General features: G+C 47.2%; 3 protein-coding genes and 1 non-coding gene across 6 annotated transcripts; 3 read left to right on the top strand and 1 right to left on the bottom strand.

Annotated features, from left to right (window-relative positions):
• The first annotated feature begins 266 nt into the window (after positions 1-266).
• Positions 267-4530, top strand: dnaja3a (DnaJ heat shock protein family (Hsp40) member A3a). 2 transcript variants are annotated; one of them, XM_076142783.1, is made up of 12 exons: positions 267-510; positions 1083-1225; positions 1321-1404; positions 1575-1781; positions 1869-2021; positions 2111-2258; positions 2370-2434; positions 2523-2651; positions 3179-3294; positions 3439-3536; positions 3667-3802; positions 3942-4530. In XM_076142783.1, exons 1-11 carry the CDS (start codon positions 267-269, stop codon positions 3786-3788), a joined length of 1509 nt encoding a protein of 502 aa, XP_075998898.1. In that variant the 3' UTR covers positions 3789-3802; positions 3942-4530. The 2 variants fall into 2 exon arrangements, with proteins under 2 accessions (XP_075998898.1, XP_075998899.1); XM_076142784.1 differs by lacking the exon at positions 3667-3802 and having other exon boundaries at positions 285-510.
• Positions 4531-8642: 4112 nt separating this feature from the next.
• Positions 8643-12070, bottom strand: hmox2b (heme oxygenase 2b). Of its 2 annotated transcripts, none has more exons than XM_076142785.1 (6): positions 11978-12070; positions 11097-11217; positions 10861-10978; positions 10229-10720; positions 10021-10141; positions 8643-9934 (listed from the first exon to the last, which is right to left on the bottom strand). In XM_076142785.1, exons 2-6 carry the CDS (start codon positions 11156-11158, stop codon positions 9807-9809), a joined length of 921 nt encoding a protein of 306 aa, XP_075998900.1. In that variant the 5' UTR covers positions 11159-11217; positions 11978-12070; the 3' UTR covers positions 8643-9806. The 2 variants fall into 2 exon arrangements, with proteins under 2 accessions (XP_075998900.1, XP_075998901.1); XM_076142786.1 differs by lacking the exon at positions 11978-12070 and adding an exon at positions 11661-11971.
• A 1289-nt stretch (positions 12071-13359) lies between these two features.
• tedc2 (tubulin epsilon and delta complex 2) lies at positions 13360-17293 on the top strand. Its single transcript, XM_076142787.1, has 8 exons — positions 13360-13615; positions 14015-14073; positions 14200-14656; positions 14756-14809; positions 14916-14994; positions 15161-15305; positions 16574-16758; positions 16925-17293. The coding sequence occupies exons 1-8, from the start codon at positions 13512-13514 to the stop codon at positions 17072-17074; spliced, it is 1233 nt and encodes a 410-aa protein (XP_075998902.1). The 5' UTR covers positions 13360-13511; the 3' UTR covers positions 17075-17293.
• Positions 13752-13825, top strand: trnat-agu (transfer RNA threonine (anticodon AGU)). The gene has a single exon. It is a non-coding gene; the product is annotated as a tRNA-Thr (tRNA).
• Positions 17294-19630: the final 2337 nt, after the last annotated feature.

Below are 19630 nucleotides of genomic sequence, written 5' to 3' on the forward strand. Positions count from 1 at the left end.
CGTGCTGCCTCGTATTATGAAACAATCGCCATCGTTTTCACAATCAGAATCTCGACGTATGTATACACACAGAAACTGGTCATATTTTGAGAACTATCTGCAATTATTACATGTATACCTCAACAACTCGTACGAAGTTTATTTAAGGCCACCTTAATTGTAAAGACAAACTTTACAGTACATATTCGGCTCATAGTGCTTGACAGATCTCTATCTTGGCAGCAGAATGCCTTTGTGCTCTCGGTACCGCCCACTCTCTCTCGCACATGCGCAGTGTGCCCGGAGCGGCGGTCACTGTAGGCATGATGGCGTCTCCTGCTGCCCGCTGTTCTACACGCTGGCTCACAGTGGTCGTGTCCTCTGGGCGCCGCCGCACCGATGGATCTGTTGTTTGCGCTGTCAGCGGCGGTGTCCGCGCTCTCTCTACCCGGGGAGCGGACGCGCTATGGCGGGGAGGGAGCTCGCTATGCGGCGGAGCGGGGAAAGCGGTGACATTGAGAGGGCTGTCAGGTGAGCGTGTGTGTGTGTGTCGGCCCGGGCTAACAGGCTAAAGGGACCAAGTTGTGTTGTCATAACGTCTAAATTACTTATTAATATGAACCGTGTAAGGCATCATTAGCTAGATAAGGTAACAGTTAGCCTGTGTCGAGGGTGTGTTATCATTAGAATGATGAATGTAGCTGATGTAATAGCAGTCAGTCATGCTAACTGTGTGTTTGCACGCAGAGTCTCTGTAGTGAAGCGTCCCCAGCTCTTTATGCTGTTAATGGACTTCTACTTCTTCATAGAGTCGCCGGTTCGAGTCCTTTATATGGACCGAGTAAGTGGACTGGCAGCTGGAGAGTTACCACTGCCAGGGTGCCCTTGAGCAAAGCACCGAACCCCCAAACTGCTCCAGCGGCAGCCGTATCATGGCTGCGCTGACCCCTCTGTAATGCGTGTGTGAATGGTGAACTAGAACATAACTCAGTCGGTGTCTCACTCTATCTCCTACACGTAACAGTCCGGTCTGTCTGTCTCTCAGTCTGTCTGTCTGTGCGGCCCTCACAGTCCTCAGCTGTAACTCTGACCTCTGTGTTCAGGTGTGCGGTCGCCCTTTGGTGTCGTGGGCTCGCAGCCCTTCCACACAGGAGGCCCCCCCCTGTGCAGCAAGCAGGACTTCTACCAGATCCTGGGGGTCCCACGCTCGTCCACCCAGAAAGAGATCAAGAAAGCTTATTATCAGGTATGTGTGTCAGGCTCAGCTCACAGTGGGGCTCAGCTCACCCAATCAGGGCTGTGGATGATGACGGTGTGTTTGTGTTTGTCGTCGTCCCTCAGATGGCTAAGAAGTTCCACCCCGACACCAACAAAGACGACCCGCAAGCCAAGGAGAAGTTTGCTCAGCTGGCTGAGGCTTATGAGGTTTGCTTCTCTTCCTCTTCCAGGCTTCACACTCCTCCTCACACTTCTTCTCTCACTCTATTATTATTATTATTATTATTATTATTATCAGTTCATCAACAGCAGCATATACAGACTCTGTTTCTCTGCGAGCTGGTGGATGATGTCATGGTTCCGTGTGTGTGACCCAGGTGTTGAGCGACGAAGGAAAGAGGAAGCAGTACGACACGTACGGCTCGGCGAGCTTCGACGCCGGGCAGGCGGGCGGCGGGCAGCAGTACTGGAGCGGACAGACCAGCAACATCGACCCGGAGGAGCTCTACCGCAAGATCTTTGGGGAGTTCTCAGCAGGACGCGGCTTCGGAGACTTTAACGCCATATTTGAACAGCCGAAGGAGGTCAGAGGTGTTTGATAAGAAGAAAGCAGGAGATCATACTGAAGTAGCATGAAACATGTCTGTGATGAACCTGTCTCTCCCTCTCAGTACGTCATGGAGCTGACGTTCACTCAGGCGGCAAAGGGAGTCAACAAAGACATTTCTGTCAACATGGAAGCAGCCTGCCAGCGCTGCGACGGCAAGGGCCATGAGCCAGGCAGCAAAGTGCAGCACTGCCACTACTGCAACGGCTCCGGCATGGTGAGGACTCTGGAGCTCGCCTTCGTCAAAGCCCCCATGAGGCCAAGTGTGTGCTGAAGCTGTGTGTTTCCCCCCTCTCCCCCTTGTAGGAGACGATGAACACGGGCCCGTTTGTGATGCGCTCCACCTGCAGGCGCTGCGGCGGCAAAGGCAGCGTCATCTCCACGCCGTGTACCTCCTGCCACGGCAAGGGACAGACCAAGCAGAGGAAGACGGTGATGGTGCCGGTGCCTGCAGGTCAGCGAAGATCAAACATGGCTCCACTACAGCTGAAGCTAAAGTTTCTGCGTTGTCTTCTTCTTCTTCTTCTCTAGCCGCCGTCTTATTGTGGTGTGTTTGTGTTTGTAGGAGTGGAGGACGGTCAGACGGTCAGGATGCCAGTGGGCAAGAAGGAGATCTTCATCACATTCAGAGTAAGAGTCTTCCTCCCCTCTTCACATGTAAAGTCAGCAGCTCCTGTGTGACGTCTCACTCCTGTTGTGCGTCTCCGTTGGTGTCCAGGTCCAGAAGAGTCCGGTGTTCAGGAGGGACGGAGCAGACGTCCACTCTGACCTGCTGGTCTCTGTGGCCCAGGCTGTGCTGGGGGGCACAGCCAGAGCCCAGGGCCTCTATGAGACCCTCAACCTATCAGTGAGTACACTACACACAGATGGAGAGGTGTGTGTGTGTGTGTGTGTGTGAGAGAAAGAGAGAGACTGTGTGACTGTCTCTGTGCATGTGTGTCTCTGTGTATGTGTGTCTCTGCGTATGTGTGTCTCTGCGTGTGTGTTTCTCTGTGTGTGTGTGTGTGAGAAAGAGAGAGACTGTGTGACTGTCTCTGTGCGTGTGTCTCTGTGTATGTGTATGTGTGTGTGTGTGTGTGTGTGTGTGTGTGTGTGTGTGTGTGTGTGTGTGTGTGTGTGTGAGAAAGAGAGAGACTGTGTGACTGTCTCTGTGCGTGTGTGTCTCTGTGTATGTGTGTCTGCGTGTGTGTGTGTGTTTGTGTGTGTGTGAGAAAGAGAGAGACTGTGTGACTGTCTCTGTGCGTGTGTGTCTCTGTGTATGTGTGTCTCTGCGTGTGTGTGTGTGTGAGAAAGAGAGAGACTGTGTGACTGTCTCTGTGCGTGTGTGTCTCTGTGTGTGTGTGTGTGTGTAACATGCATCCTCTCCATGTTCAGATCCCTGCAGGCATCCAGACAGACCAGAGGATCCGTCTGTCAGGCAAAGGCATCGCTCGTGTGACTGGTTACGGCTTTGGAGATCATTATGTTCATGTAAAAATCAAAGTGCCAAAGTAAGTCCAGAGTCCAGACACACACACACACACACACACACACACACACACACACACACACACAGATGAGCTCCAGACTCTGAGCCTCGTCTGCTGAACCTTTAGATATGAGGAGAAATGACAGCTGTTTACTTTCTTGCACAGAACGCTGACGGACAGACAGAGAAGTCTGCTGATGAGCTACGCTGAGGACGAGAAGGACGTGGAGGGGACGGTGAACGGCGTCACTGTCACCAGCACAGGTGTGTGTGTGTGTGTGTGTGTGTGTGTGTGTGTGTGTGTGAGAGAGTGTGTGTGAGTGTGAGTTTTAGTTTTTGATGGTGCTGCGTATTTAGTTGCAGTCTGGGCTGATGCAGTACTGTGTGTGTCCAGGTGGGGTCAGCAGTGATAAGCAAACAGAGGCAGGGCAGAGTGAGCAGGACAAGGAGGAAGGAGAGAGGAAACAAGAGGAAGGATTCTTCCAAAAATTAAAGAAAGTGTTTCTTCCCTCCTGACGGCCACAAACCAGGTACGCCTCGTGTTGATCTGTCCTGATGACCTGGTTTGTGGCCGTCTTCTCTTCTCTGGTGCCCGTCGCTTCTGTCCATCTCTTCACACGGGCGACAATGACGCAGCCGTTTTCCTCCTTCCTGTTCCCCCTTTTTAAGGTAAAAGGTCTTCGTGGAACTGAGACGGTCTGAAGGCGGAAAGGAAAGACGACTCGGGAAAGACGAGGCGGCCACACGAGAGAAAAAGCGGAGGTTGGAGGAGGAGTGTGGCGTGGTGGCTTAGACTTACAAAGGGTCTGATGGACGCACACACACACACACACACACCTCCCCTCTCCCCCACCCCTCCTCGCTCAAACTGAACCCACAGACAAGAGGAAGTTCCATTGCCCAAGCCAACTTCTCGTCACATTACCTCCACTCATCACTTCTGTTTGTATTCTTTCACTGTCAATCTGCTCTCATAACTCCCGACATGGCAGAAAGCTGACGGTCCATTCACCAAACAGCTGTCCTGCCCTGTCCTTCATCCCTTAGCTGTGTTTTGTTTATGTTGATCAGGCCGGTGGTGTAGAGAGGTCAGGTTGGATTGAACTTTAACCTCTGACGGCCTCCGAGACCTGGGAGTCTCGCCTTCGTCCTGTTCTGCAAAATCACTGCGTTTGTAGAAAGTTGTGAATCTGTTGGTTAACTGTCAATAACAAGAGATCTAATGTACAATCTATAATAAAGCTATGACCTCACATCACCCTGTTTCACTTCAATAACATAATAAATCAGTGACTTGATTGGGATGTAGAATCAGGAACTTGAACTTTATTAACCCCCAAGCACTTAGAGCTCATGATGTAAAGATGAGATCATAACTAATATCTCAATATGTCATTCGTTCATTGGTTTTTAGTTCAGTCATGTACGTATTGAGCCATGATGTCATCTTTGGGTCATAATTCCGATAGAAACCTTCATAAAGTCTGAAGTTAATACGATGTTCAAGTATACGTTATGATTCGTTCCTGTACGTTTTCACCGAGCAACAGGAGCTCAGACGTGGATCAAATGTTCCTGGGCATGGAGACGGAGAAGAGCTCCATAGAGAACCTTTACCAGGAGCCCGAGAGGAGCCCGGACGAGGAGGACAAGGTTCTTTGTTCTATGGAGCAGCACATGGCCCTCAAGCAGGAGATGGAATTCATGGTCCGCAAACACGAGATGCAGATCGACGGGCTGAGACGGCAGAACGGCACCCTGAAGATGGAAGTTCAAGAAGTGAGACTCATACTGCAAATAGTGATAAACATGACGGAGAAAACGGCCAACAGCAAGAACCGCAAGTCTGAGGCGGTGAAGAAGGTGATGTGTGCTCTTCAGAAAGGAACGAAGAGCGTGGTGCTCCAGATGGAGAAGCAGATAAAGACTCAGGTGCCTCGTTTGAGACGCACCCTCACTCCTGTGGCCGACAGGATGTCACAGCGCATGCAGCGGTGCCGTGATTGGACGAGGAAATGGCTCCAAAGTGGTGACACGGCAGGAGGGCAGTAAACTGTTTATGCAATCATCTTAGCAACAGCACAAAACACCATAGCAACCACCCCATACGCTGCTCTTAACACTCATTTTCATCAGGAAAGGCATTTATTACTCCTGCCATTGACCTTGACAAGGCACTAGACTGAAGGTAGCTGCCTAATGGGTTAATGCAGACAGGGAGGACACATTTCATTGTTTTGGCACAAACACAAATAAAGAGATTGTTTTTCTTACAAGTAGCTTGACTGGAGGCAGACAATGTTTTTGTAAAAGAATGTTGTGGGAAGAAACAAAGAGCTGCTGCATCACTAATCAGGATCAGATTAGATCAATACTATCACAGCTCAAGGTGTCATGAGTCATTGTTTCATTGGAATGATAAATGCATTGAACTATGATGTCATCTTTCAGTCATATTTCAGAAGGAAAGCCTTCATATAGTCTAAGTTAACAGTCATAATAATGAACACACAATGAGACGTTCATGTAGATGTTCACTGGGCAACACAAACACAGAGATCATTCAAATGTTACCAGTGATCAAGATGGAGAACAAGAGCTCCATAGAGAATCCTTTTCTGGAGCCCCGGGAGATAGTTCTCTCTGCTATGGATCAGTACTCGGCCCTCAAGCAGGAACTGGAGCTCATGGCCCACAGACACGAGGAGGAGATGGAGCTGCTGAGCCAGCAGAATGGAGCCCTGAAGAAAGAGATCCAGGAAGTGAAACTAATGCTGCAAATGCCATTACAGGTTCATGAGTCACTGAAGCAGGTGACTGACGCTCTTCACAAAGGAAAGGAGAAAGTGATGTTCCAGCTGCAGAAACAGATGCAGACTCAGAGGTCTCAACTCAGTCAAAAACTCTCTCCTGTGACTAAAAGGACATCAAAGCTGTTGCAGCAGTGCCGGGAGACCTTCAGTAAGTGGATGAGAAAATAACCTCTAACTGGTCCCAGCAGCCGGCTCAGCAGGAGTGATTGATCCTGGACCCTGCTGCAGCCACACAGCCGTGATGAGCCTGGAGGGGGATCTGGGCTCTGTTTGGGTCAGAGTACCGTTCAGCCCAGCAACAGGTGTCCACAGATCAATACACTGACAACGGTGATGCTGTGAGCCCTGTGGGATCCTATACGGCAGTCCGGTCAAGGCTACAGGGTCCTAAGGTCCGACCTGTTCCACGCAGCCGGATTTTAAAAGGACCCCAGTGACATGACTCAACATGCAGATGCACCTTGTTCAGCACTTGGAAGCTGGTAATGTATATGAGCTCATCACTATAAGATCTAGTGATGCCAGTGATTCACTGTTTCAATGAAATGCATTGATCCATGATGTCATGTTTCTGTTATATTTCAGAATGGAAGCCTTCATATAATATAGATGTTAACAAGAATGATTTTTGAAATACATTATGGGACGTTTTCATGATTTTTTACTGAGCAGCATGAATACAAAGTTTGTTAAAATGTTTCAGAAAAAGAGCTCAACAGAGACTCCTACTACCGAGGAGCCTCACAAGAGTCTCCAGGAGGAGGAGGAGGAGGAGATAGTTCCTTGTTCCATGGAGGTGCACTTGGCCCTCAAGCAGGACGTGGAGGACATGACCCACAAATATGAGACAGGGATGGAGGTGCTGAGTCAGCAGAATGACAGCTTGACGAGAGAGATTCAGGAAATGAAAGTGATGCTGCAGATGCTCGTTAACGTCCACGAGATGGAGATGGAGAGAAAGAGAAGACCTCACAGTAAGAGGGCGCTGGCCTCGCTGAGGCAGCTGACGGACGCTCTTCAGAGAGGAAACGGGAAACTGAGGGTCCAGCTGCAGAAACAGAGGAAAAAACTCACACCTGTGGCTAAGAGAACTTCGAGGCGAGTGCAGCAGTGCCGTGCGTCTGTAGGTGAATGGACCAGGAAGTGGCTTCGAAGCGGCTCCAGCAAGGCCCAGCGGCTGGCTCAGCAGGCCTGATTGGATCCGGCCTTGGTAACCGTGGGTGATCTGGAGCGTCTGTTTGGTAAGTTAGTAACCTGTTCATGCAATCACCCTAGCAACCACACAAAACACCATAGCAACCGCCCTAGCTTCAGCAGATTGTCATTATGAAAAGCATTTCAATTACTCCTGCTGTTGAGCTTGAGCAAGGCACTAGGCTGAAGGTGGCTGCCTGGCGGTTGGATGCAGAGGACATATTTAATTGTATTGGCACGATGACAAAGATTCTTACATTTAACTTGGTTGTAGACACACTTTGTTCTCAGCATCGCTCCTTTTTGTGTTGTAAATACTAAATTCTCTCACGTACTCCTGAAGTCATTGACGTTCTTCCTGAATACAGAGACCTTGACTCTCTTTGTAGTTTGTTAATAAGCTTTATTTCAGCATAAACACACCTGAACAGGAAAAAATTATTTAATTTGATTGCAGGCAACACAATGGAATCTTTTCACTCTCATACACTTGACAGCGTTCTGAAGCTTTGATCCTTTAATTAGATACACAAAAGGGGTTGAGAGAATAGTTCCAAGAAAATCAACATGAATGGAGTTGTTTCACTGTCTGGCATGTCAACACTTTGTAACCTCCTGAGACCTGCGCATTTATTTAGTATGCATTATTAAGTTCTTGCAATTTGGAGAACTAACGATTAGTATGTCACATTTCTTCCTATCTGCTATGTTTTCTAGTGGAATTTAAACCATGAGGCGGAGCTAAAAAATGTCCAGATATGAGGACAACAGGTTTAGGTTAAGTACAATGATGTATAAGGTGCAGGGAAGGAAAACTGACGTCCACATATGAGGACGCAGGGTCTCAGGGGGGATTGTTTGCGACTACATCCACTCCTGAGATTCAAGTAACCGTCCCTTTAGTTTGTCCAAAACACTGTTGGAAACATCACACTGGCTGGAGAATTAAAAAAAAAAAGAAAAAGGGAGAAATGCCATTAAACTGCAGGAGCGTCTCACACACTGATTACGACTCACTGTCATGTGAGTGCGAACAGAAACCCTCCTACTCCTCAGAGGGCCACATGCAGCGTCACCTGCACGCGTGACACACACACATTTAATACTGTACAACTATGCATGTGTGAGAGTTTTGATGCAAATACAGACACAACTCAGACTTCTGGTTGAACTGTTCAATCAGCAGCTGTCCCTTGGTGCTCTGGTACCGGGGCCAGAAAGGACAATGCATATGAGACAACTGTAGAACTGCTCTCTCTCTCTCTCTCTCTATCACTCACTCACTCTCTCTCTCTCTCTCACTCTCACACACACACACACACACACACACACACACTGATCATGTGTGATTTTGAAAAAAAGCAAACCAGTGAACTATTAAGGAATATCTCCACAACATATTACAGTCGATCCACGACATGGATCATAAATAAGAGCAGACAAACTGAACGTCCTTGTAACTCACCTGACACTCTTCATAATGAACCTGGGATGAGAGTTCTATATGTATAACGTCTTATCATGGAGCATCTTGACAGGCTGCTGATTGAGCTGAGCCCCATCAAAATGCTGTTATTGAGTTAGGCACAATGAACTATCGTAAAATGAGGAAATAAAAACAGAACCGCCGCACTTGTTGATTGAACCGTTCTGATCCGAGAGAACAAACACTTTGGACAAATGTGTTTGGCTTTGGACGAAAAATACTGATGATTCCTTTGAAGAAATCAAAGTGCAGGAGACAAATTTGAAGCTAAATCCGACTTATTCAAACCACTAACAGTCAAACTTATTGTGTGCGATGTATTTGGCGTGAAAGTAACGTCACTTTTAAAGCTTCAATATAAACAAAATGTCTAGATTTCGCTGTTGCATTTGGACAAACTTCACTTCTACCCAGATAAATCGTTTTCAATGCAAAAACATCATCAGCTTAATTAAAAACGTTGTGTTGCTGCTGTGCCTCATGCATAACATGCTGCATGTCCTGCAGCTTCAATACAGTCACTATTAACTATTGCATCAGCCAATTGCAGTGCAGAAAGAGCTCGGCCCCCGTGTCACCTATCGCATTTATGCTGAGAGACTCAATTCGGTCGCTTCACCACAAACTGCTTCTCTTGTTAATGTGTCACTGAGCTTCTACGTCAAAGGAAAAAACTCAAACTAGGACAAAACGTCTTCTCCGGATGTGACCGACCACAATGGAAGGACTCGGGATGGAAGAGCCAAAGAGGTAGAGAAAGTGTTTAGACGGATGGGAGACGGACTGGACCGCCATCCTGAAGGTCCTACACACCAGTTTCACCCAACCCTCTGCTGACAGGAAACAGGGTTCACATGCGTTTCCTGTCAGCTAACTCACCACAGCAACCGTCGTTACATTAGGAATTTTAAAAACTAATTTAGAATGTTTGAAATCGTGAAATGACCCTCCTGGCTTGTGCTCATATTCCCGGGCGTTCCCGGCTTTCCACGCTCCTCTTCGGGCTCACGGCAGCAGCAGAGTGATTGGCTGAGGGGATGATCACATGATATACCAGGCAGCCAATCCAGCCAAGGCGGCAAACCAGGTGGCAAACAGCACCTGGCCGGCTGGATGTCTGAGCACAACCATGGCCAGCTGACAGGCGTAAGCTGTCCCCCCGCTGGCCGCTGTCACACACACACACAGATGACTTTATCAGATAAAACATGACCTTACTTTGTCAAAATGCCAGTGAACACAGAAACAAGCGTACCTGTCTTTGCAGCATAAAAGGGGCACTTGTTGATGTCTCCACCCGCTCCATGAACGGGCACACCAGCATCCAGAACCTCCTCCTGGGTGCCCTTTCCCAAATCTTCCAACTCGTCAAACACCTGGTGACACAAATATACATAGAAATCAGTACAAAAAGAGGATCAACGCGTGGATTCAAACATCTCATCCTCTCCTTTCACCCTCACCTCCATGTTGAACTGAAAAGCCTTGACAGCCTCGGCCACCAGCCTCTCCTTGGTGTCCCCGTCCAGATCCAGCTCGTTCATGCGACTGCGGTACAGCTGCTTGAAGGCTTTGGGGCTGTGGATGGCGTCAAAGCGGTAGAACTCCACGCCCTCGCCTGTGGACGGCAGCTTCAGAGCTCGCTGTGCCACCTTCTTTAGCACCTGACCCCCTGACAGGTCCCCCATGTAGCGGGTGTAGGCGTGGGCCACCAGCAGCACCGGGTCCTCCTGACCCACTTGGTGGATGCGCTCTACGTAGCGCCGGGTGGCCGGGGAGCAGCTGATCTGACTTTGCCACTCCGGGCCGTAGAAGTACTGCAGATCGCTGGCCAGGGCCTGGTGGCGGTGCAGCTCTGTGGGGAAGTACAGGGGGGCGAAGTGGGGGTGCTCCTTGTTCCTCTCTATCTCCTCCTCCATGGCTGCGTAAGTGTAGTAGAGCGCCACAGAACCAAGCTGGAGGAGCAGGAGAGAGGAGGTTGTGGTTATGGAACGTATCTATTAATAACAGGTTTATTTACTGCTGGATTTCTGTGCTAAACGTCTTTTAGAAACACCAAACTGAAGTAACAACTCCACTTTTGTTGCAGACAGACCTTGAAGAGCTCTCGGCGGATGCGGCCCCTCAGAAAGTCCTTGACAAACTGCGTGTTCTCGGCCTTCTCATGGACCTGCTTGGTCCCTGCTGCCAGCAGCTCAGAGAGATCCTCCGGCCTGGGAGAGGAACGGAAACGTGAGGCCAGAGAGCAGCAGAACAACATTCATGTGATTCAAGGTCGTCTTCCTATTTCAGCGTTTACTTCTTTTGTCAGAACACAACTGGGCTTCTAACCTGAGTGTGTCCTCTTTGTCTCCATAAGCTGCTCCGTTGGTCGTGCTCTCTGTGGCCTCCATCTTCGTTGAGGACGTTGATATGTTCTTCCTCTCTGCAGGATTGTTGATGTCGCAATAACCTGTTCATCACAATGTTCAGGATTATGAACTCAGTGTCTTTACAAACACGTTTGACAGACAGAACTTTCTTTACTTTAGAAGTTGAATAGAGAATAAATCAGGCCTCAACTACGACTAAACAGAGGTCCAATCAGAAAACAGCTGATTCTGCATCTAGTCCAGCTGCTTTAAGCCACTTTACTTTGACGACATGGAGATAAACATGTTGTTCCTCTTAAAAGCCAAAACTGCAGCCGAGTGAGTGAGAAGAGTCCAGAAACAGTAGTCACGGTCGGACCTGAACCTCAACCAGTCGGTCTGATCCAGGTCCGGTTGTGCTGCTGGACTCTTCTCGCATCATCAAGTTTGTGCCAGAACCTTCATTTGACTCCTAAACCGCAACAGAGTCTGAGTCAACACGGAGCTAAACAATAGAACAAAGCGAAGGGCCGCTGGTGTTTACCTCTAATTCTCTCATCAGCTGGTTACTGTGGCCGTAGTTTCACGTCACGTCGCTTTCAGGCCGTAGTTTTCACCAAACTACGCATAAATCTCTGACTTGTAACATCCGGTGATGTCTCGTCACCTAAATCTAATAGCTAATGTTAGCCAAGTTTAGCTTTTAAAAGCTAGCTAGTTTGATTAATCACAAACAAATCCGCGATGACGTAAACAGTTTAGAAGCTGACGCGCTGCTTCAATGTTTCCTCTGGGACGAAACTATAAATTCACTGTTTCAGACATTAAGGCGTTTCTTCAGTGCTGACACACAGAACTCACCTTCGCTCCGCAGTGACAGGCGCTAAGCAAGAAACGACGCAGGAAGTGCAGAGCAGGGTAGCGCTCAACACAACACGACACCAGCCTGCTCTGTGGAGTTAGACTACCAGCCTGTGGGGGCGCTGTGGAGCAAGGAAAAGGTCGCATTCAACAGGTTTTCATTGCAATTCAATGTAGTAGCCTTGTTCTGTGTGTTTTTTATTTTTAATTATTTATTTTTTTTTATTACCAAATTCAGACATGGAACCATCCTAGGTTACAGTTAATTGCACCATAGAACCCTCGAAATGACATCATGTCATTTATTAATGATATCATTCATATCATGATGTCACACAATTATTTATTGTATTTGTAAGGGTAGAATATTAAAGCATAAAAGTTAACCTAAGGCTAAGTTCCATCTTAAAGCCATCAAAACATCCACTCAGTAACAACATGAAGCAAGCTGGACTAATAAAACACTAATACAAATCACAAACATCACACACATAGCTTTTTGGCAACACGAAGCAGAGGAAAAAGCCCCAAAAAAATCAAGGATATTTGTGCCAAACAAAAATAATAGTCAAGCAGAACATTGACTGACTGTTGAGTCAGTGATTGCAAAGTTCACAAGCAGAACAGCTAAACAGAAAGTGTGTGTGTGTGTGTTGAGTCAGGGATTGCAAAGTTGACAAGCAGAACAGCTAAACAGAAAGTGTGTGTGTGTGTGCGTGTGCGTGTGTGTGTGCGTGTGTGTGTGCTGATACATAATGTGACTTGTTTGTGTTTGCAAAGGTTTCAATAATTCATGACGAGCAGCCTGAACATGAGTCTCCGCTGTCTGAAACTTCATCTCAACAGCTCCACTCCACCTGGACAACAAGCTGCTTATGTCATCATGTTCGACAAACAGCAAATGATTCAGGCAGCAGGCCATGGTGTCAGATGCTCTGTTGACAGGCCTGATGAATGGATGAATGCAGCCCTCTGTGTCCTTCGCTCGAGCTGCAGGTGGGGAGAGAAGAAGCAACAAAACGATTCTCTGCCTTCCAATCTGTTGTTCTGTTGCCATGGCAGCAAGTGCTTTGGGGGGCTACTGCAGGTCATCAAAGGATAAATGGGACTGAAGGCTCTTAAGGTTGAAGGTACGAAACTCTCACCAAGCATCATGATGCCCTCATCGGCTTTAATCTTACATCAAAGACTGGCATTCATACATTTCACAGAGAGTGAAATGGAACACATCATCTAGAAACAGGAGCGGCGTTCCCGTTTCCATGGCAATTCTCGCGAACCTACAAAGAAGAACTTACGATAACAAACTGTATAATGTTTCCTGTGTGAGTTTAAACCTTAGCTCGGTTCAGATTCTGGATCTGATCGTCGCACCTCGCTGAATGTTTGGACAATGTTCGCGTCAGCTCGACTCAGATTTCAGCAGGAAGGAGCTCAACGTGACTTCCGCCTCCGTGAGTTGGATTTCGCGGGTCAGCAGCTGTTTGACTGAGCGTCATGTCGCGTTGTCCCAGCGGATAGTTGAGATCGAAACATGTCGCTGCTCACCGCCGTGGAAGAAGCGATCAAGTCTCTCAAAGCGGAACAGGCCAGGATCAATGAGAACACTTTACGGTACAAAGAGATCCTACAGAGCATGTGAGTACTGCGCAGGCGCGTTAACGACACCATAGCGAACACAACAGGTTGTAAAGTAAATATGAGTAGAAACATCTACAGATTCATAAGTATGGCGGGGCTCCAAGGATGAAGGTGCCAGAAGATGGCATTAACGGGCGCTGTGGCTTAGTTGGTTAAAGCGCCTGTCTAGTAAACAGGAGATCCTGGGTTCAAATCCTAGCAGTGCCTTTTCCCGAAGCCCCCCTTCAGCTTTGTACCTCTCAGCAATATGAAGTCACACCTGGTGCATGCTGGGACAATTCTGAGCTTCCTATACGTTTCATAGTAGTATACACCTTACACAGTAGTAACATACTGTATATTGCCCATTGATAATCATATTGTCTGTCTTGCTTGTTATTGTGTCTTGTCCTGCAGAGCTCCACCTCCTGAGAAAGACACTGAAGTCTTGGAGTGTCCAGAAGATGCTGCTGCAGGTAAAGATCCCATGTGTTTATTTCCTGCATGTGTTGACGTTTATAGAGACGAGCTGTCAGTATCACATAACCACTAAACTGCAGCTACATGTCTGCATGTCTGCATGTCTTCACATTCTGACACAGATCTTTCACTGGGGGAGAAAGAGGAGATAGACTTGCTGGAGCGAGCCCTGGAGAAAGCCCTTCGTATCCGTTCTGCCACAGAGACCTCACAAAGGAAACCTAAACAGCCTGGACCTCTGAAGGGACCTGCAGCTGATGTAAAACCCAGGAATGTTCCTCAGGCCTCGGAGGTCTGTAAAGGGAGACCAAACTCTCAATCTAGCAATCTTAGAACGTCAACATCCTCCAAACTGGGCTCCAGAGCTGCAACTAAACACAGAGACAAAATCAATCCAACAAAAAGCCACTCTGCGTCATCAGCAGAGACGATGGCTGTCTCAACATGTGGGCCTCATGCTGGGAGTCAGGTTTACATCTCTGCCTCTGAATACAAGGCTGTCAGAAGCCTGCTTAGAGATGAGGACGCAGACAAACCTGCAGCTACCTCACGCTCAGACCAGACTGGAAAGCAGAATAGGTATGATGATATTCCAGGACCGTAGAGGTGCTGCTGTAACAGGCACAGCTGGAGGTGCTGATACTGCATTAACCTCCCTTTGCCTTTGTTCTGTGACAGGAGACCGTCTGAGCAGGCAGGAACATGGAAATCTGTAATCATCAAGCAAAACAGGTGAACAAAATCTCTGTGTTTAGCGTTTGTCTTTTTAAGAATGTCACCACACGTCACTCCACAGGCCGTTTGTCGCTTTATGTTTCCTCATTTGTTGCACATGTAGGTTGTGGGAGAAAGTAATGGCCGCACAGAGGAAGCCTGTGCCAGGGAGGAGTCGCTTCATGGAGAGAATGAGAGCAACGGTATCCTTCCTTTTCCTCCTGAATTGAACGAGCTGGGAAGCATTTGACGTGTTTTCCATGTTTTATTATCTTGGAAAAAGTAGAGCCACAGTTTAGCGGCAGAATTCCACAATTCCAAGCCATCTAGGTGGTCAGTGTGTCTTCTTTGTCCCTCTGGCTCCTGTAGTTTCCAAAGGATCAGGCTTATGGCGCTCCAGATCAGAACAGGGTTCTAGTGAATCAGCTGTCTCACCAGCAGCTCGACCCGATTCAATCCTTCCAGTCCAGGGAGCTTCTGGCCCAACGAGCAGCAGACGGAGGCACTAAGCCGGGTACACACACACACACACACACACACACACACACACACACACACACACACACACACACACACGCACTAACTGGGAGGGAGGGAGGGATGGTTTGATTAAATTAAACTGGATTAATCATGAATGTGTGTCGGTTTAGAAAATGATAATTTGAGAAGAAATGCCACAGTAATTGCAGAAATGGTCTCTCTAAGAACTAATTAGACGAATGTGTCTGCACATATTTTCTGCGATTCTAAGAAAGAATGAAATATAAGGGTTTCAACAAAACAACCTCATTTACTTTGTAATGTTGTTTTCAGTCAGTCAGTGATTAAAGAGTCTGAATCAAGTTTTACCATAAATACATGAATCACATATCAACTGGAACCAATACAGTAAGGATCATGAGCTGGAACATTAAGAACTGAGATGTTTTATTCAAACACACTCGAAACACAAATATGCATTTATATTATTCATGGGGGAGCCACTGTCATATGTGTGTTCAGACTCATATCTGTCTTCACACACTATCACACACTAACTATCCTGAAACACTAGCTATCCTCACACACCATCCTCACACACTATGACACGCTTACTAACCTTTACACACTATAACACACTAACTATCCTCACACTATCACAGGCTAACTATCCTCACACACCAACTACCCTCACACAATCATACGCTTACTATCCTCACACACATCCTAACGCTATCCTCACACCTTAACCATCCTCACACACTATCAAACACTAACTATCCTCACACACTATCACATGCTGACTATCCTCACACACTAACTATCCTCACACACTATAAGTAACACACTGATATTTCCGTGGTACAATTCCAGTCAGGCTGAATGTCCAGATATTTTCCATTCACACCTCCTTGTCCCCTCTAGTGATGGTTTGTTTACAGTCCCAGAAAGGAGCAAGTATGTTGCTAAAGTGATGGCGGTCAGGGTTTGCACAGTCAACTTGTTTCATTCAGTATTTCATATCTGTGGTCCATTGATTACATTATTTCAGACAGTTTCATTCTCCAGGTTGCTGTGTTTAGTGTTGCTGCCTGCTGATGTTGGGATATGCTAATGATCATTCGGCCCCCTCTTGATGTATGGAAAATGAAAGCAAAGTCGAGTGAAGCTTCCATGCTTTCCTTGGCTCCTGCAGATCCTCTTCCTTGTGCTGGTGTGGTTTTTAAAGTTGATGTAGCCGATAAGGGCCTGGCTATTTACAGCTCGCCCACACGCTCTAAAAATAACCTGATTTTCCACCAGAGGGGCAAGCCTGGGATGGAAGGTGGGCAGAGGGAGCAGGCCTTTGCCCCACCAGGCCAGAAGGTGATGGGATGCTCTCAGCCCTGCCGCTGACTGTGACGTATACCACAGAGGCGGAGCTCCGGCAGCTGGAGAGGCTGAGGATGAAGGTGGAGCTGCTGCAGCAGGAGGTTGACCTGGAACAGGTGAGGGTGCTTTGTGTTCAGCTCCAGCATAAGTGCATCATGTGAGCACTGCACCTGTCACCTGGATGTCTGGTTGACAGGTAGTAAATATAGGTTTAGAGTGATTGTAATGTATCTCCCCCTGTGTGTGTGTGTGTGTGTGTGTGTGTGTGTGTGTGTGTGTCAGGCTCTGTGGGACGCTCTGTCTCCTCTGCTCTCAGCTGTAATATGTGGACCTGTATGTCCAAACCCCAGTGTGCTGAGAGACATTTACTCCCTGCTGGCAGAAGGAGGACACACATTTCCAGCCATCGTCCTGGACTCTGAACCAGACTGACTAAGGACCAATTACGTATCAAGGACCTGTGATTGTTTGTGTGTTGCGACTGGCAATCGGTGTGAATGATAATCGATTGATGATTTGTGCTGTGAAATCACTTGTGTGAAGTGATCCTGACAGAAAACCACAAGGTTTGATTGACAGCTTCATGAAATGCTGCTTCTGATTGTGAAATGCTCTGAATACAGATTATTTTATTAAATTCTATTAAAATGTCCCGATCCATTATTTCTGAAACGTCTGATTTTAAATTTCCACTTTGTTGTTAAATCATGATATTTAATGTTATCTTAACAAATTTAGTAGCATGATTATTTACAGTAATGTAAAGTCGCAAACGTGATCTGGACACATTTTTGGAGCTACTGAAGTGACGCTTTTTGCCTGTAGGTGGCACTCAAAACACATAACACACCAACAGCTGGTTCCTGGTGTTATTACTGCATCACAGTCAATGAGGAGTCAATAGTCAAGTGGCTTCAATCGCTGCACAAATGCATAAATATGAATCCGTCAGCAATAAATAACATAAGAAATCATTCTTAGTACTCAGTTTCCTGTTCTCTTTGCTCTGTGGACTTTCATACTGGAATTATGAAGTGATGTATCAATTTACGGTTCGTCCATTTTCCATTTGGAGTCATTTTGTTTCCCAGCAGAGTGTAGCTCACACAATAGCTTGTGGCGGTGAATGTGAGTGTGACTGATGCGGTATCTTGTGTCGTGGCATTGCGACCTTTCCAGGGTGTTTCCTTCCCCTCTTCCCAGTGAATGATGGGAAAAGCTCCCGTCAACTATGACCCAGAATTAGTAGGAAAGAAGACAAAAAAAGACCTTATATGTGCTGCACCATCTGTAGTATCTGGCTCAGACTGATTGATCACACATGAGGTGACAGTGTGTGGCATGTGAGAAAATGGTGAACTTCTGTGTCTGCTTGGTCTTGCCTAACATACATGTCATGTGATGGAGTGTGTGAGATTTGGGGGGCGGGGGGTCGGTCGCACAGGCCTGAGAGACAGGTGCTCACAGGCGACGTGTAGCTTGGACAGGTTGTGCCATACTGGGCGACAGGTGGCTCCGGGTTCACACAGCAGAGCGCGGGTGTTGGAGCTTTGCTGCACCAACTCTCATACAAACACGCAGATCTGCATAGCAAAGCCAGACACATCTCTACACGCTGCCAGCTGAAAACATCAGGGTTCCCCCCAAAAAAGGAAAAGACAATGAAAAGAGAGAGATGTGCTTTAGCTTTGATGCTTTGCTGTCTGTTTAGAATGCATCGTGTTCGCTGCACCTAAAGCTCAGTGTCTGCAGAAGCGTTATGGCTCCATTGACTACTACTGGCTTGAACTGTACTCAGGCACATTTGCCAGACATCATCTCATCCAGTACCACAGATCCGTCCATGCCGGTGTGACTTACACTCACACCATCTGTTTAGGACTGTAGCTCAGTGCTTCTGTCAGTGTGTGTGTGTGTAGGGGAGAATGGAGGAGGCAAAGAATCATCCTCCATATCACGTCAACACAACACACAGGTCCCAGTGGGAGCAGTGCCTACGCAACTCGGCCTTCCTGTGACCGGCTTACATCAGCCGCTGCCGCTTGGCCCCGGGTTGTCATCAACAAATCTCATTGACTCCCACCCGCACGGCCTCGGCCCGCCCAGGTTACCCATGTCTCACGGCTTTGTCCCCTTTTTCTCACACTTTGCTGTCGTGTGAGGGAAGATCCAATACTTTCCATGGATGGGGCTGCTTTCTCTTTCCCATCCCACGTCATACACACTCACTCACACATGGTGACCCAATCAAATAGGCTTTTTATTTAATCATACACATTCTTCTACATGTGTTGGCCTTTTCACTCTTTCACCAAAGCCAAGTACAAAACCAGACAAAACAAACATTCCAACCAGGAATCTGCTACACAAGCTCAATCGTCTTCCTCTGACCAGACTCCTAGTTCTCATTCTATCCAGGAAAAACACTTATCATACTAAACACACATCTTATTGTTCAGTCGTCTTGTGTAGTTTGAGGCCTCTTTGGTATTTATATGAGATATTACAGATCAGTAAGTGATCATCTGTAGCTTGTGGGTATTGAACAATAGTAATCCTTTGATCTCATAATAAAGAGGGAATAGCTTACGTTATGATATTGTTTTATGAGTGTGTAGTGACATGTGGTAATAGCTTATTGATCGCAGTGCTATACCACTGTGAGCCCCCCCCCCCCCACACACACCTCTGCCATTTAAAGCCTAAACTCACATATTTGTTCTATGTACAGAGCTGCATTTCATTCATTTTACCAACAAGGCTTTCGTATCAAATTAAAAGGTATAGTTATTTATTTAAAACTACCATTTACTTGTAGTTGCAGTTTAATTAATATTGACTTTGCGGCTTATCTTCACATTGTTTGGAAAAGGCTTAAGTGTTTCCATAGTGCAGCCAGTCAGCTGTGTACACACATCAATCCCCCCTAACTGGGCTTTAGAAACGTGTAGGAGTTAGATTAGCGAGTTTATGAGCAGAAAGCTGCCA

Source organism: Genypterus blacodes, unplaced genomic scaffold (genome assembly GCF_046128005.1).
Source record: "Genypterus blacodes isolate CSIRO-AG114 ecotype Tasmania unplaced genomic scaffold, CSIRO-AGI_Gbla_v1 ptg000022l_1, whole genome shotgun sequence".
NCBI classification, from domain to species: Eukaryota; Metazoa; Chordata; class Actinopteri; order Ophidiiformes; family Ophidiidae; genus Genypterus; species Genypterus blacodes.